Source organism: Pararge aegeria, chromosome 12 (genome assembly GCF_905163445.1).
Source record: "Pararge aegeria chromosome 12, ilParAegt1.1, whole genome shotgun sequence".
In the NCBI taxonomy this organism is placed as follows: Eukaryota; Metazoa; Arthropoda; class Insecta; order Lepidoptera; family Nymphalidae; genus Pararge; species Pararge aegeria.
Genome location: NC_053191.1, coordinates 2047255 through 2065352, shown reverse-complemented (window position 1 = coordinate 2065352; position 18098 = coordinate 2047255). Strand labels below are relative to the sequence as shown.

Sequence of the window (18098 nt, the reverse complement as noted above, 5' to 3'; positions counted from 1 at the left end):
TCACATTGTGGACTTTCAGCATCGGCATTGTCACGTTGACAACGTTCTGAAAGCGTGTTCACAAAGGATTTGTAAACAATGTCGAGGATCGGTAGTGATTCGGTGCGCCGTTCGGATAGGCAGCGGGCGGCGCCGTGCTCGTCCGCCGTGTACGCTCTAATCTAAATGTTTGGCCTACTTTTGCTGTGTACTCATGACGATTAATATAGCCGCGTGCGAACAGCTGATCCCGTGCTTGGACCGATACCAGCACCCACTAGTTTAATCTTTATCACTCAAATTCACCCAAACAAAAAACGCTATCAGTTTTAATCAAAGTCTTAGCTCATTGATATATTTTGCACTAATCTTGGAACACTGCACTCTCTGTGTAGTTCTACTTTTTCCATGTGTCTTTTTCATGCTAACCCTCAGGTTCAGTTACTGGGAAGTAAATGAAAAGGCTGGCAGTTTTCCAATTTCTTAATTAGACCTTTTTTTCTCATTAAACATTCCTTATAAACAGCTCGCTAGAATTATTTATCCAGCATAGATTTATCCTTAAACAAATAATCGGCAGTAATCTATTTATCTTTGAATCTCTAACCTTTCTTGAGGTTTGCGTTGTTTATTTTTGATACTAGGGTCTTGCCAAAGTTATATTCACTGTTTACAATTGTAAAAATTAGAAGCTATAATTATTACTATAATCAAAGAGGCGATTAAATAAATAAATTTAATTTAACCTAGGATCCCATTGACCCGTGTATCTAAAAATTAGTGTTTGTGTAATGCCAGTCAAAGAGATTAAATACAGTCAACAATTAATCCTATTTAACAATATAATATTGTAAAATAATGATTGACAATGACATTTTGCCTGATTTTTTTGTTGTACATTCACTTTAAAATATATTAATTATGATGCGAGACTGCTGCTGACAATTTTACTGCTGTGGCCTGGGTTGCTCATCAAGCATGTGTTGGTCGATTCAAAATGTACTGAAGCATTATGAGAATATTTGCAATGTGCTGAGTTTCTTCCAAATCTCTTTGTGTGCTAGTCGTTATAAAATTGTAATGTTTAACTCATTAACAAAACACTAACGGGTTACTATACTTAAAAAGCTAAAATATTCACAACGAAAACTTTAACATCTTTTAATTTGACTATACAATAGAGCAAACAAATGTTAAATTTTTGGGGTATTTTGCAAGTATCATACTTAAATCTAGGTGGCAAAAGAGCTGAGATGGTTTGATTTCAAAATAAATCATTGTTCTTGGTGTAACTTTGTTTTATAAGTGCACTGAGTTGCCTGCTTTCTTTGTCCATGTTTATTACAGTTTTTTACAAATCCTATGGAAACCGTTGTTTAAGAATCCTGTGGGGACAGTTTGCTTTCCAGGGATAAAAAGTAGCCCAACTTACTCTTTGTCCTTAAACTTACTCTGTGTAAAAAATCAAATTGATTAGTAAGGACAAATAAATAAACACAGTTTTACATTTTTAATATAAGTATAGACTAGAATGGATTATAATCGTCAGCTGGCAGGTGAAGATAATTCTGGATTACTAGGAATATTACAAGTAACTTAGATTCAAGTGAATTTCTATATCATAATAAAATGAAACTGATGCCAGATTTTATTAATCAGATATCATACGATCCATTCTTCAGTAACTTGATTGGTCTGAAACCGTCCTTTGTACATAGAAAAACAAGGGTATTATATCCTGTGTGAGAATGCACTGTGATATATATATCAATGTAATGTGATTATTGCTGTAAAATAAGTTTAATAATTTAAAGCATTATTTGAAAAAAGATCCAAGAAATTTGCTGATAATCCAGTGAATATTATGATTGATAATGTAAACATTAATCCACTTGCTTTTTAAACTTGAACTTGCTGCATGTTGTTTACACTGTGTCTAACCAAAATGCTGAGTGGAAAGATCTTTTTACAAAGTTAATTTTAGATGACACATCATAATAAATAGTAGGTTTAACAATAAATCTTAGGTATCAATAATAGTGATAATAATTTATAAAGAACCTTTATAAAGCAGATCATACAAATATTACAAACTAGGACTTTGAGTTCCGAAGCTTAGAAAAGCACTGGTGAATACACTTTCAATTAAGCTTTGTTTTACGGAGTAAGAGAAACTTGATAAAGATAAGAGCTAAGTATGTGAGCACATTTCACCCTCTCCACGAGACAACCATTAATTAAATTGGTTATCTAGTTTCTTAGGCTGGCTTTGACCTTGCTTTCTGCTTAGCTGCCTAGCACTTCTCGCATCACTTACTACATGTTGTGATAGGTATGTGCAAAACGTTAGTAAAAAAGCTTTGACGATAATTTTAAGCATAAAAATGCACAAAATGATTAAATGAATGGAATGTGGAATGTATTGTTTGTTCAAGTGAATAACATTGAATAGTGTTGAACATCAGAATGAAGTAGGTGTTTATTGATAATGTATCAAAAAGTTATGTATTTAAAAGGCTAAGCTTATTTAAAAGCACAATATACAGCTAATAGTGCACACATAGTGCATACAGCTTATTTGATTGTACACACATCCTAAACGAATTTGAACTGTCTATCCTAGCTCCGTCCAGAGTCTAGACAGAACAATCGTCTAGACTCTAGATGGAGCAATCGTGTGTTATGTAAGGTGCAGGGTGAGGTAGGACCCTTACTGGCCTCATTGTAAAGGGACCTAAATAAACTCTAAATAAAATATTGCTTCATCAAAGGGGTCGAACTGCTACATCTCTTATTTTTACTGTGGTATTGCTGTGTCAGTTTGGGATACACTTGGCCTATGGTAAAAGCACAGGGTGGTAACAGGTGATTCATACTTCTTCTTCTTCTTCTTCTGCTTGTGGCGCAGGTTCGCCTGGTCCCTGGTGTCACGTCGACCTGCTACGATCTATTGTGACTCCGCTATCTAGATCTCCCAGCAAGCATTGGTCGCTTTCAGGAAAAGCAGCACTTTCTTTGCTGGAAGAAATTTAGCATCCTCTGTTTGCTTTATGTGCTTCCCCAAAAGAGTGCTGCGTTTATGCATCAACGCGGGGCAGGAACAGATCAAATGCATTCGCAGCCTCCTTACAGAGTCTACATAGATCTGTGTCCTGCAGCTTTAGGTTAAACATGTGTCTGTTAAGCCCACAGTGCCCCGTAAGCGCTCGCACTAGGATGCATAGGTCCATACTAAAAACTATATTTAATTGCGAAAATTTTGTTTGTTTCTTAACTATGTTCGGCTCAATCAATGCATAGATCGCGATAGAATTCGGCACAAACATATAGCTTGCTTCCTAGCGACGGACATAGGATTATTTTTATCCCGTAAAAGCAAAAATGGGTAACTAAAAATGGGAAAATAGTCTTTGGGCTTTAAAGCTAAACTAACTTATAGTCTTTGATGAAGGTAGCTTGCATTCTTGAACGGGCAAAGAATACTTTACATACGTTCCCGCTGAGTTTTTTTAAAAACGGAAACAGAAACGCCGAAGTCTAGAGCAACGGCTAGTAAACACTGTCTCTCTTTAGTCGGTCCCTCATGACTGAGGAACATCGGGTCCTGTTTTCGTCGCGAGCATTGAAAAGTTGATAGTGTTTGGAAATGTAGAAGGTAAACGTCCCCGTGGTCCCCAGATCTCGAACCCGGTGGTCAGATCAACTAAGAGAAACGGTACGGGCAAGAGGTACACTGTATGTGTACCTTCTGTACGGGCACCAGTGCAATACAAATGGCCATAGTAAACACTATATAAGTACACTTCGGCTTCGTAAGCGGTTTTATTGTTTGCATCCTGAATCCTGCGGGAACCTTACATTTTTCCGGGATAAAAAGCCTATGTGTTAATCTAGAGTAAAATCTATCTCTATTCCAAATTTCAGTCAAATTGGTTCAGTAGTTTTTGCGTGAAAGAGTAACAAACATCCATCCATACAAGCTCTCGTATATATAATATTAGTAGGGTTCTGTTAAATTGCGTCATACAGTTTTCTCCCTTTCGCGAGTTAGTGGCAGATCTGTATTACTTAATGCATTCGTTACTTAATTTCTTTTGATAATATATTCGAGAGTGAACATAAATAATCATCGTTTTGATTGAAATGTAACCCTATTCAAACGGAGTCTGCGAAAATCCAGTATTTTTAACCTTGGATTTTACTAGCAAGAGGGCAGTCGATCTCTTCAAATCAGATATCTCGTCTGAAGAGATAAGCTTTCTTTGTGCACGACCCTTGATTGTATGTACCTATTATATGTTGCTTTTTAGTATTTTATACATGAATCTCAATATAAATAAATAAAACTGAAGAATATTTTATTCATTTCTTTGTGTCTTTCTAAGACATAACAACTTTTATTTAAATTTGACGGTCTGTCTTATTTCTTTGAGCTAATAGTTGTAACGGTGGTATCGATATTCGTGGGAGTGAGAAATTAAATTCGATGTTTTAAACATTAAATTTAAACAAAAGATTAAAAAAAAACTTTGAAATACGTCTCCCCTAACAGATTGCTCATAGTGTTTAAACCAATGAGCTTACAAAATAGAAATCAACGTTTTAAAGTTGAACTCACTGATAATTTGGAAAACTGGATACATAACTGCAAATAGTAGCAGAAAGCCAAAGTTCAACTGATTGATAAAATCAGTTTAGGATTTACTGATTTCTGTGGTTAAAGATCAGGGAGATGAAAGGAGCCCTAAATAAGTAAGCTATTTTTATAAAAGTACCTTTTATGGTGTAGTTTTTATTCTAAATCTAATGACTAAATTAGATGCAAATGAGCTTTAATTAAACCCCTTGCAAATAACGCATCGTTTTACCGGTTGCCCCGTATAACGTACGAAATGAATTACTTGAAATAAAAATAACTTGTACCGTTTCGCGAGCATCGAGAGCACGTGAGCATGTGTGCATAGATCGGGCCTTGACCCATTACAAAAAAAATTAAATATGCACGAATTCCTAATGAGCGTTGTTTTCCATTGAAGCGCAAAGTCCGCGCGGGCCTGGGCGCCATTTCAGTAGCCTTAGCACAACATTTGCTCGTTCACAATCGAGTAGCCTTTTTCGCATATCATACTCTGTATCGTCAAAGTAAAATTGACCGAATGTCATTCGTTTTAGAGTTGAAAATTCTGTACTCCTTATTATTGTTTTACAAACGTTCTGTCAAAAGAATTATAGGCAAACTAGCTGTTGCCCGCGACTTCGTCTGGCATGGCATGGCATGCAATTTAGTTGTAGTCCTAATAAAAATTAAAGTATTCAGTATCGCTAAGCCTTAAATGAGGGTTTTGCTGTTGTCCGCTGAGGAGTTCTGTCCTCTATCTCCAACCACATTCATCAGATCTAAACAAAGTTTGGGCAAAATTAAACACATATTATAACCTCTATAGTACAAAAATTATTATTTAAATCGGTTATAATTTGTCGGAGTTATGGTGTAAAAACGTCAAACACTTTCATCCTCTCTCCCAAACGAACCGAGCTTAATATCGGGATAAAAAGTATCCTATATTACTTCTAACACTGCCAAGAATATGTGTACAAAGTTTCATGAGGATCGGTTAAGTAGTTTTGCGTGAAAGCGTAACAGACAAACTTACATTGACTTGTATATTAGTAGGGATTTGAGCTTTAACTATATAGATATGCAAATAAGATCAGTTTTGCTCCGTTGTTCAAGTATTCATTATCATCATCATCAAATCGACCGATTGACGTCCACTGCTGGACATAGGTCTTTTGTAGGGCGTTCCAAACTCCACGATTCTGGGCCGTTTGTATCTAGCGGCTTCCCGCGACTCGCTTGATGTCGTCTGTCCACCTGGTTGGGGGTCCACCAACGCTGCGTTTACCGGGTGCGGGGTTACCACTCCACTACCACCTTAGAACCGCAACGTCCATCGGTTCTCCGAGCTATGTGCCCCGCCCATTACCACTTCAGCTTCGCAACTCGTTGAGTTATGTCGGTAACTCTAGTTATTTTACGGATCTCCTCATTTCTTATTTGAAAGCGTAGAGATACTCCTAACATAGCTCTTTCCATCGCTCGCTGAGTTACTGAGTCAAGTATTACCATACTCGAAAACGCCTCTTCGATTGCGAACGAGCAAACTTGTACTAAGGCTGCTGGTGTAGTGCGAACATTGATGTTGCGAGCGAAAGGACGTGGAAACGATACGGTATTAATATTATGATGGTTTAGATGCCTACGACAATTTAACCACTGGTTTAGCTGTAACCATAATAATAATGCCGAGTGGTCACGGTAGATCACAATGCGGCTGTCACCACCACAACCCCCCATACGAGGCGTCATACATACGAGGTGCTACTTTCAATCTAACGGTGTTATTGCGCTGCTGGCTACTACCACACAGCTGCATATTAATAATAAGTTAAGTTAGCTGGTTGCTTGGGTACTCAAAAGCTCCGCAAGTGGTTTTTTTTTTATAAATTTTTAATAGTTATTTTTTTTTTTTTTTTTTATAATTTACACTGTTGAAAATTAAAAAAAAAAATAATAAGTACGAAGCTAAATGTTACCGTTATTTCTGAACAAAATCGCGCATTTAAACAAAGCGTCGCGACGGCATACGATGCAAGACTGAGCTCAGGTTGGCTAATTAGCACAGATTGTGACACTTTCAAAGCGAATACAATGTTCATATCTCTTTACTTACATCATTGAGTAGGTAGGTTGTTAATTCTTTATGGTCTATTTCCACGAGTATCTGATTCACGAGATCAGATCAGACTACTGTTGACACCACCCCTCCTTCGCCCAAGGGAAGTAGATGCGACCTGCACCTATTGATAAGGAGTTTGTAAATGGTTCAATTAGTTTTTGATCAATAAAGATTTCAAAATTGTTATTATTAGAACGGAATAATTATATGATTATTACCATCTACTGTGATCGAATAAAAAATTCAAATACTCTTCATTCCTGAATTGATAAAATGTTAGTTTCCAGTACCTCTTTGTTTATACTATAAGCATAATATAATAATTTAAAAACCATAAATTTGATATTTTATCATCATGGTAACAATCAATCCTGTCGCCCCGTTTCGGCTTGACGTTGAGTTCTGGGACACCTATATAGTTCATGTGCGGATTGGCAGACCTTCAGACATCTTTGAACATTATGGAGAGCGCTCGGCATGCGTTTCCCTTCACCGCTAAAGCAAGTGATATTTTTAATTGTTTAAAGTTTTCATATCTCTGGAATGTTAGAGGTGCGTGACGATGATGAACAATGACACCCCGTACTCTCTAGACATGAACAGATGAAAATTTTTATCCAGGGAACACAAGCGGTTTCTTTGGGATTTTTGAAAACCCGAAACAAACGCAAAATTGAATCTAGACTATATGTTATGTTATGTTATACGGCAGTTGGTTATAATTGGTTACACGTATACACGTCATCGTATCAAATTCAAAATCTTTTATACAGGTACACCGATCATAGGAATTAATGAAGCGTTGTTATCGAAACGCTAAATTGTTTAGAGTTTGGCAAGTCTGGTAGTGTGGCAACCAGCCACAGCCCAAGCCTCTCACCAGACCTGACCAGAGCAAATTCAGTAATTTTTATATTCCCTTATTGCCCATGAATGGGGCATTGTTCTCCCTGGGAAAACGCCATAATTTTATCTTCTCTCTCAGCTGTATCAACAGCTCTCATCGCATTGCCGCAAGTGTGGAAATTACGTCCCGATAATATACGTGGTGGCAAACTTCTCTTATTCCCTTTTGCCGTGTTTCGGCAGGTGAAATCGTAATGTTATCCCTTGTTTGGATATAATTTTTAACCCCTGCCTATAAGCTAGCCGTGCTGCCCGGGACCTCCCATTTAAGACCGCAACGCTCAGAGTTGCGTCGTCAAGAATTGATCCCTCATTGTATATGTTGTTCCTCAGATCACCCCGAGGCCGTGTCGTGGCGGAGGGGGTATACAACAACGCGCATTTCATGCACGCGGCCACCGCGCACGTCGGTGACACAGTGCAGGTGCTCACGCAGTCGGGCAACCTCTGGGAGGGTGTCTTCAAGACTTTCAGTGCTCAATTTGAGGTGAGTCCCGTCATTGTCGGTGAAAGACGCTAAGACAGCTACAGAAACGCTGCTGGCCCCATTTAGCGACGCTTGCCTTTACTCACCGGCAAGGCATCAGGAGAAATTATTTGATAGAAAGATACATTTTATTGTTCCCAAATTCGGAACAAATGACAATTAAGTAATTAATATTCGCAAATATTGGTATGCAAAGGCGGTCTTGTAATGAAGACTTTCAGAGCCCAGTTTGAGTAGTCATTGTCAAGTAAAGATGCTAAGGCAGCTTCAGAAGCGTTGCGTTGTTCACAAGAAACGCTACCCATTAAGCTAACTTTGCTGGCCGTTACTTACTCGCCGGACAGCAAGACAAAACTATTTATAATATAGACAGACTTTATTGCAGACATGTAACACAAATAATGTTATTATAAAATAAATATTGGTATACTTCTTTTTGCTGAAGAAATCTCTTCAGAAAGCCTTGGGTAAAGTAATTTAAGTTTGTGAATTGATATTAGTTTTACCATGTCACTGTATAAAGAAAATAGTTTTTTGACGCTGGCGTCGAGACAGTGTTGAGATTCCTATGTCGGTCCCTTATTACTCGGGCGAGTTAAGGACGTCTTTGCCTTGCCCCGATCAACCTCACCCTTACAGTAAGATTGTTCTGTCTTAATATATATATATCTGTATAATCACCTCAGTCTGTGGTACTGTTGTCATACCGTAAACAAACCGCTAGCTAGACGGATAAGCTAAGATTAGATAATAGAATAGTTAATGGTAGGTAGATAGCCTAGCCGAATCAATAACCAATTTTCGGCCATGGTATCTTAAGACTAAAATAAATGCAAATGACCTCGGCTTCGCTTTCAGGGTACACAATTCGACCCCCGTAACTCACCTCTTTTCAGGAGTTCGTTTTAAATTATTAAAAATCACTTGCTTTAACAGTGAAGGAAATCATCGTGAGGAAATCTTCATGCCAAGAGCTTGCCATAATGTTCTCAAAAACGTGTGAATTCCATCAATCCGTACTTGACTAGCGTGGTGAACTAAGGCCTATACCTTTCTTATTCTAGGAGGATACCCGTATCATATAATGTGTCGTTAATTGATTAATGATGACGAAGAAAATGATTTACTGATAAGTTATGAATGGAGATGTGTCCGGTCAGAGCCACCTTAAATGGTGCCAGCAGCGACTTACACGAGTCGGCCATAACACATCCCTTGGAGAATTTTGAGCTCGTTTAGTTGATAATGAGCTGTTCGGTATGGTGTTCAGGTTAAATTTGGTTTGCACTATTGTAGTGCAGGAATATCAACCATACAAGACAGAATTCTCCTACAAGACCTGACATCACGAATTAACAGCGGAGAATATACCTACGTTGGGAAACAAAACGCTTTCTAAGATTTACTGGCATATCGAGGACATAGTCTTTTTGCAAAATATACTAATGATTATCGACGTAACGAAGTCAACATAATTTAATAATTTTAACGGTACATAGAGAGATTCTGCAAGAAATTCAATACTTTGGAGGAATCGATTCATGAATAGCCTGATTAATTTCTTATTGAGGAGCGGAAGACCCTCATAAGACAGATAAAAAAACCCCCATCAAGAATATTTACTAACAATAAAAAAGCGTCTACATTATAAGTGAAGAACCGTCATGCCATATCATATCAGTGAGCGAACTCGTGAGTCATGCCATGTTTAATTTGAATGACACTGAATTGCCTGCTACCGGTGTTGGTATCGCGTAATTCTTTACGATAGTGTAGCGTTTTGCAGCCAGGTTGTTTTGGTTTTTTAAAGCGGATCTTTTTGTTTAAAACGTGGGTTTGTGGTTATAAAAAATAAATAAATATATTACAACTATACACTACTAAGAAGACTTGAATATTTTTATAAATTATATATACATATATATATATATATATATATATATATATATATATATATATATTTCTTGTGTGCGTGTCTATGTCACTGAACTCCTCCTTTTAATTTTTCGGTATGCGTTTGGATGGCACCCTGGATGGTTTAGATTCACAAATCAGCCCGACAGATGGCGCTGGGGTCAGCTAGTACTAATATAAAATAAGTAGTAGTAGTGTTTCAGGATCGCGGCCCACTGTCACCTAATCGCCGTCAATTTGAGTTCAGACCCTCGTCAAATGCGAGATGCAAACCTCAATAACATCTTAAACTTTTTCGTATCTATCGCAGCAAGGCATATGCCCGTTTTCACTAAACCTAGGCGTTGTCTTAATGCCTAATGATTTAGGCGACGTCTATAGAAAATTAACGTTTCACAAACTTTTATTTTCTATAGATAGGTGGGTTCGATTCCCAGAAATGGAAAAATTATGTGCTATGAAAATGAATGTTTTTCAGTCTGGGAATCTATATATTATAAGTATATATTTATGTATACTGTTCATAAAAACATCTTGGTACTCAAAACACAAGCTACGCTTACTTTGCGGCTAGATGACGATGTGTATTATCTTAGTATATTTATATATTAATTCCCACTCCTATGAGAATGGAATTCTTTGTAGAGGACATACAGAGACGTGAGGATGAGAAAACACGGACCCCTAAATTGGTTACACAAGTGAAGTGAACTTGTATGCAGTGAAATAAGCCAGCGTTATCCGCGATGCCACTGTTGCCAAAAGTGGGTCGGATCAATACACGCGTTTTGATTGCCGCTGCTTATTCCACTACGTGCACGCAAGAGGCTTCCTTGGACGAACAAGTTACAATCTTAACGTGAAATATTTTAACGAAGACACGTGTACAAAAAAATATTTTGCTCGCAAAAGTACTTTTTTTAAAGTTATATATATATACGATGACGTTGAAACTGACAGGTACCTCGTCTAGTATTGCGGTTCGCTTGTCGTAACTTCTACGGGTCACGAGGGTTGGGTTTCAATCACTGGTGGCAGTGGGATATTACGACTGAGGATATGAGATCGCGATGAACATAATAATTATAATAAGGACGTAGGTTCAGTTGAAGCGGTGATAGGACTTCGGCTCTACTTTCGGGTGGCCGAGTTCGAAGTTACTTTCGGGTGGCCGAGTTCGAAGTTATGCGCGTTTTAAGAAATTAAAATATCACTTGCTTCAACAGTGACGAAACACATCAATATAATATTCTCAATAATGCTCTCAAAGGCGTGTGAAGTCCACCAATCTGTAAAGGGCCAGCGTGGTGGACTACGGCCGTAATCCTTCTCATTATGGAAGCAGACACGTGACCTGTAGTGGGCCGGTAATATGATGCTCCGTTTAATTGGAGAAGACGTTGTACATAATAATTATAATCAAGTCGTAGGTAGATTTGGTTTTTTTTCCCAATCTAATTTTCTATCATTTATTGATTTTCATTTTATTTTGAACGATAACGATAGTCATATGATAGTTGTATAAATAGATAGTTATATCCATTCCTTAGCCCACTAAGTATAGTTTAAGTACTCAATGAATAAGTTCATGGATACCATAATTATCTTATCATCACATGTATTTCTATCGCGAATAACTAAAGCAAACAGGTATATTTTTGTGCACCTTTTTCTTTTATTTCACTCTAATTGTATTTTATCGTTGTTCTCATAACCATAAGTATTTTATTTTAATTCTTAATAATGCTTAATTTAAAAAAACTTGGTATATTAATTCAAGTAAAAGTAGGTAAAAGCTTGCTATAAGTACATAATATGTATAGATAATATATATATTATATATATTATCTATACAAAATTTTACGCAGAATGTTCAGTTCAGCGCTAGGATGCAATTTACTTGCCAAATATCATCGTAATATGTTCAATGGTTTATGCGTGAAAAGGTCACCAGAAAAACAGAGTTACTTTCGAATTAGAACTGTTTGGGTGGGGAGAATGTATCGAGGGTTCTTTGCAATAATTTAGGCAGTTCAAAGCGCTCACTCCAGTTCAGCGCGTATCGCATGATCCCCCAACCTCGCGCGGCCCAACGTAATGAGCGATAAACTCTGTTTCAACATCCCCGACTTCATAATTTTTTATCGATAACGTTATCTGTGCTATGCCGTGCCGTTGTTTGGGAAGTATGGCGGCGTCGATAGATACGTATATATAAAACGTAACTTATTATAAACATTGTCCAGTTGTGGGTTCGATTCCCGCAACAGGACAATGTTTGCGTGATGAACACAAATGTTTTTCAGTGTCTGGGTGTTTATCTGTATATTATAAGTATTTATGTATATTTATCATAAAATTATTCATCAGTTATCTTAGTACCCATAGCACAAGCTGCGCTTACTTTGGGACTAGATGGCGAGGTGTGTATTGTCGTTGTATATTTTTATTATCCGTGACGGAACGGAGACGGGATGTCGCCTTTTGTACTCCCATATCGCGTATTGTCAGGTGGCAGGCTCTGAGGTTTTGGCTAGCTACCACCCTAACGCAAAGTCAAAGTCAAAAATATCTTTATTCAAGTAGGCCCACAGGTGGCACTTTTGATGCGTACATAAGAATTACACGGTAGTGAGATGATGGCGATAACCACATTCGTAAACTTAAAACTAAAGCTACGAGGGTTCCAAACGCGTCCCGGTCTAAGAAGAAGCCCACAACAAACTTAGCCGGGTGTTTTTTTTTTTTTTTTGTTATCGCCATCTTACAATCACATCTCGCAATAGATGTGCCGCCAAGCGCTTTAGCGTTCCGGTACGATTAAGCGTAGAAACCGATTACTATGTATGCCATAAACTACCAGTTTAGCCACTACCAACTTAGAATGCAACATAACTTAGTTAGAGAGTGAGATTGCAGCCAAGGGTTCAACTTTTAGCAGAATAAACTCAAAAATTATGATTATTTGCATTATACACAGACTGCCCAAAGTTTTGCATTATGTGTATTAGTAAAGATTTATTTAAGAAGTATTTTGTATAGCTTCAATCATGTACAGTTGCAAATAAGAAATACTTAATAGTCAGTCAGTTAGAAATTGTTAAATAGTTAAAAATAAAGATAATTTCTATAGTGTTGCATATTATGGCGAACAAATATCCGTAAATTAGTAAGTAGTAGGTACATTTGAAGACTACTCCAGAAAGAGGAGTGTCAAAAATTGTTTAAGATAAACGATCTTTATATACCTAGGTTTAAAAGTTGTATGCAACGTGTAAATGAAAACCGAAATAATACTTTACAGGCTTGAGAGGATAATTATTTTCTGTCTCTGAGACTTATCTGTGAATTTTGGCCAGGGTAAGCATAAAGAAGTGAAATGGCATAAAATAGCAATATCCTCCTCCGTTGGCAGTTTTATAAAACTATTAGGGTAGGCAGCGCTTCTGTGCATTTATGATGTGCACGCCACTGACAGAAACCGTGTAAACGACTAATATTGAAGCATCGAAACCATTTGTAGTGTTTCCCGAACAGGAGGCGGTTAGTTTATTAGTTTAATTTTTAGCTGTTGACAGTAATTATTTACCACTAATGTTCTTACATTAAAATGGGGAGAATTGGTAAATCGTCAAAACATTTACCATAAAATGGGGAAAATATTGTGAGCTATCAACATCTGCGCGTGTGAACTGAGACGTGCGCGTGGCGTTTTCACTGTTTTTCGACACAATGCACTGCATACAATAATGGCTGAATGAGGGTTCTGCATGTTCTTAAGTCTGTGGCGCATGCATAGTATTCAGGTGAAACAGTTCATTACATTGTAGATGCATTTATTATCATCTCAATTGTTACAATGATTTGAACCTTATTTGTCTAGCAACAAAGTTGTTTATCGAATATAGTGTTTTTTAAACCAATTCCTAGAACCGTTTGATACGCCTGAAAGCGAATAACTAGCCGGACCGCTGATGTAGTGGTTACTTTGAAGTTATTATTTAACCTCATTTTTATAGGTATATGTTTAACTGCCTCGTTTGTGTAGTGGTTAGCGCGTTCAACTACGGATCACGAGGAACTGGGTTCGATACCGGGTCGGGACGAATATTTTTAAGGATGTATGATGGGTTTTAAGTACCAACCCAGAGTTCAAATTGGCAGTGTCAAGCCATGTGCCTCGAAGAGCATGTTTAGCTCGGTTACTAATTTGTGATATTAAGACGTTAAAGCCTACCAACTCGCATTAGAGCAGCAAGGTTGGTGATCGTTTCTCCTATGAGAAAGGAGGATGTGTCCAGCAGAAGAACGTTAATAAACGGATGAAGATGGTACAAGTTTTTATGAGAAAGATGTTGATAACAGATTAGGGTGCTACATTTGTCACACACAGTTAATTCCGCCGATTAGCACTTATTTCGATTACCTATAGCTACCATGATTTACGTAATAAATAAACTTCATAAGAGCGTTTGTTTCAAAGCAATAATAAGTTAAAGTAAACTAAGATACATCAGCACGGCTAGCACGGGCAGGAGACAATTATATCCCCGGGGAAAGGATAAAAAATTATCTTCTCCCACAGCTTTACCAACTCTCCGAGCACTGGCGCACACGTATAAATAATGTCCAAATAATAAATATGTAATATTAAACGGGGGTAAACTTCGTACACGTGAATTATATCCCTTTCGGGGAATATAATCGAGGGTTATAATTTTTATCTACTGTCTGTGCTAGCCCTACAGGGTCAAGACCCGACAGTGTCCCGTAAGGGAGTACTCCAAATTCAAATCCTTGTGTAAAACTACGAGACTTTTATTTCATTACCATTCAATCGTTTTTTTCGGCATTCTATTACTAATTTATGCGCTAACTTTTAATATTGAAATTGATGCTATGGATGGAAATTTTCGAGTTTGGCTATCGAGAGATATATTCAATTATATCAAATGCGTTTAATAATTTCAGGTATTAATGACATTATCAATTAAGAAAAAAAATGGCTGATAAGTGTGCGCTATTACCTAGAACTATAATTAGCTATACAGGCTTACGCTATCCGTCTTATTACGACATCCAGTGCTAAACGCTTAGGAAATCGAAAGTCTAGACTAAGATTAAACAACCTAGAGCCATAAGTCTTACAGATTTATGCCCGTTTCCACTAAACATAGGAATAACTTTAATGAGATGCCTAGTGATTTAGGTGATTCCTAGGGAAAAACGTTTCACGAAATTTTTTTATTTTATATATTCTGAAAACAAACAGTTTATGTTTGGGCACCAATACTTCAATTCTGAAAACATCAATTCTCTGTGACGTTTTTAAAGGTGTGTGAAGTCTACTAGATTGGTAGACTTCACACAAAGGTGCATATAGTGTCAATAAAATGTTGTATAACTATACCTGCACTAACTAACTCTTTATTTGTACACCGCTACTCAGTTATAAATATAAAGGACGAATAGAGAGAAACACAAATACTGGAGTAGAATACAAAAGGCGACCTCATCGCTTAGAAGCGATCACTGTCTGAGAAGAAAAAAAAAATACTTATCTATATATAAATAGGTATGTATATATAATTTAAGAAATAAACGGAAAAAATACAATTATAACAGAAAAGATAGTTTACACCCTTGAGAAGGACATTTCCATCAGTTATTATCGCTCAATATTTTTTCAGCATGCGTCACAATATCGACGCCTTTATCATCGTTAAGTCAATAACCTTTCTTTGTTAATCATTTGGAACTGTGTTAGTCCTTATTTGAACATTATTAGTTTTATATGTAACTAGCTGTCCCGACGAACTTCGTACCACGGATCATTTTTTTTCATGAATGTTATATTTTAATACTTGTTATCCTATTCCGGTCTAAGAGGAATCCAAAAAATCAAATATCATAAAAATTTGTCGAGCCGTTCTTGAGTTTTAAATGGTGATGGTAAACACAACTTTCTTTTATTATATACTAGCTGTCCCGGCGAACTTCGTACCACGGATCATTTTTTTTCATGAATGTTATATTTTAATACTTGTTATCCTATTCCGGTCTCAGAGAAATCCAAAAAAACAAATATCATAAAAATTTGTCCAGCCGTTCTTGAGTTTTAAATGGTGTAACTAACACAACTTTATTTTATTATATATATATATAGATGTACCTAATCAATTTGACTAATTTTTAAATATCCCATTAAAATAAATACATTTTACGTTCAATATACGCCCATTGCTATGATTAATTTATTAACCCAAAAGAGGTGGACAGACGACATCAAACGCTTCCCAGGAAGCCGCTGGACACGAGCGACACAAAACCGTGGAATTATAAATAAATAAATATAAATATACTACGACAATACACACATCGCCATCTAGCCCCAAAGTAAGCGTAGCTTGTGTTATATGTATATGTGGGTACTGAGATAGCTGATGAATATTTTTTTATGGATATAATACACATAAATACTTATAATATACAGATAAACACCCAGACACTGAAAAACATTCATGTTCATCACACAAACACTCTCCAGTTGCGGGAATCGAACCAACTGCCTTGGACTAAGAAAGCAGGGTCGCTGCCCACTGCGCCACTCGGCCGTCAAATTAAATCGGCTATCGTTGATATGATGATGATGAAACGTCCCCCCGGCCCAATGAATATATTATAATATGTATGAAGTTATGTCTATTTTGCTCCGTTGCTGCTCGAAAGCATATAAACCAACAAGCAATTTATCGCATTTATAATATTAGTGAGGAAAGTACTAGCAGGAAATCGGGACATTAATAGCACTAACTTAAAATTTTGCGGTTTTGAATTCGAATTATGATTTATCCCGTGACGTGGATCGAAAGTCCGCTTATAGAATGGCCGCGCCCTTACGGTCTGCAAACGTCCTATGGCCCCGTAGAGCAACGCACTCATTACTCGCTAGACGTTTTATATAAAACTTTTTGTATAACATGTCTGGAATACGAATGAATACCCGTATTTTTACGTGGATTTCGCGGTTGCACTGTTGGAAATATCTACAACGGAAACAATGGAGATGCCCGACGTCGGTGCTAAGTTAGTGCGTTTGTCGATTACTCAAAACGATGTGCGTGTCGTGAGCTTTCGTATTCGTTATTAGTATTGCCTTCTAAGTAGTTGACTAACCTTTAGACCACTATATTTTTTTTTTTGTCTTTTTTGACCAACTTTCGAGAAACGGCCCTCGCGGTATATTAAATGGTGCCAGCAGCGTCTCGAGCGTGATAGGGTGTCACATATTCTAGTCAGCCTAATTCTTTTACCGGAGACATATTTGATAAGAAATTGTTAGAAAAAAGTTGGCAACATCGTCATCATGAACGTGTGTTTGAATCGCTTTTATACCACTTAGGGCTTGATAGCCTTCTTCAATTGGACCTTAAATGAAAACAGCTGATGTTATGGTTGACACTGCGTATTTTTTTCTCTTCAAGTATTGATCTCATGAAAAAGATGTGGAATAAAAGTTTCATTAATAAAATTCTGTATTACCTCAGCTAAGTGCACCCTTTGCATATCTTACTATATGCTAGTAAACACTTACTAGTAGTAAAAAAAAAACTAATCTTCAATTTTATAATACTGCATAGATTAGTAAATGAGTAGTTTTAGTAGTAGTAGAGATTTTTTTGACAGCTCGTCCGGGGAAGTACTACAGCCATGCTTATTCCTGCCGCTAAGCAGCATTTCTGTGTTCCGTTCTGAAGTGCGTGGTTGCCGGTGTAATTACAGGCACGTGTGGCTTAACACCGAGAGCTCTAGGTAGATAAGAATACAGTTGTCACCCCTCCTCTCATCCTGCGGGTGTACGAGGGAATATAATCGAGAACTAAACAAAAAGTCGATATTAACAGTCGACTAACTAGAAACGGACATAAATTAGTGATATCTGCATATCGTCTCAGAAAAGTACAGAAATCCTTTGTGGGGATGGGTATATGCTTTCATAACATGATGCCGAAGGTAATATTAGATATACCTTTACTAAGTTTAAACAATATATTAAAACACATTTAACAAAT

General features: G+C 37.1%; 1 protein-coding gene across 1 annotated transcript in view; it reads left to right on the top strand.

The window, feature by feature from the left end:
- The window catches only part of LOC120627883 (ataxin-2-like protein), a 44710-nt gene that overhangs the window by 620 nt on the left and 25992 nt on the right, over positions 1 to 18098 (top strand). The window contains exon 2 of the mRNA XM_039895999.1: positions 7959 to 8112. Coding sequence (XP_039751933.1) covers positions 7959 to 8112 — 154 coding nt within the window. The remainder of the gene's footprint in view (positions 1 to 7958; positions 8113 to 18098) is intronic.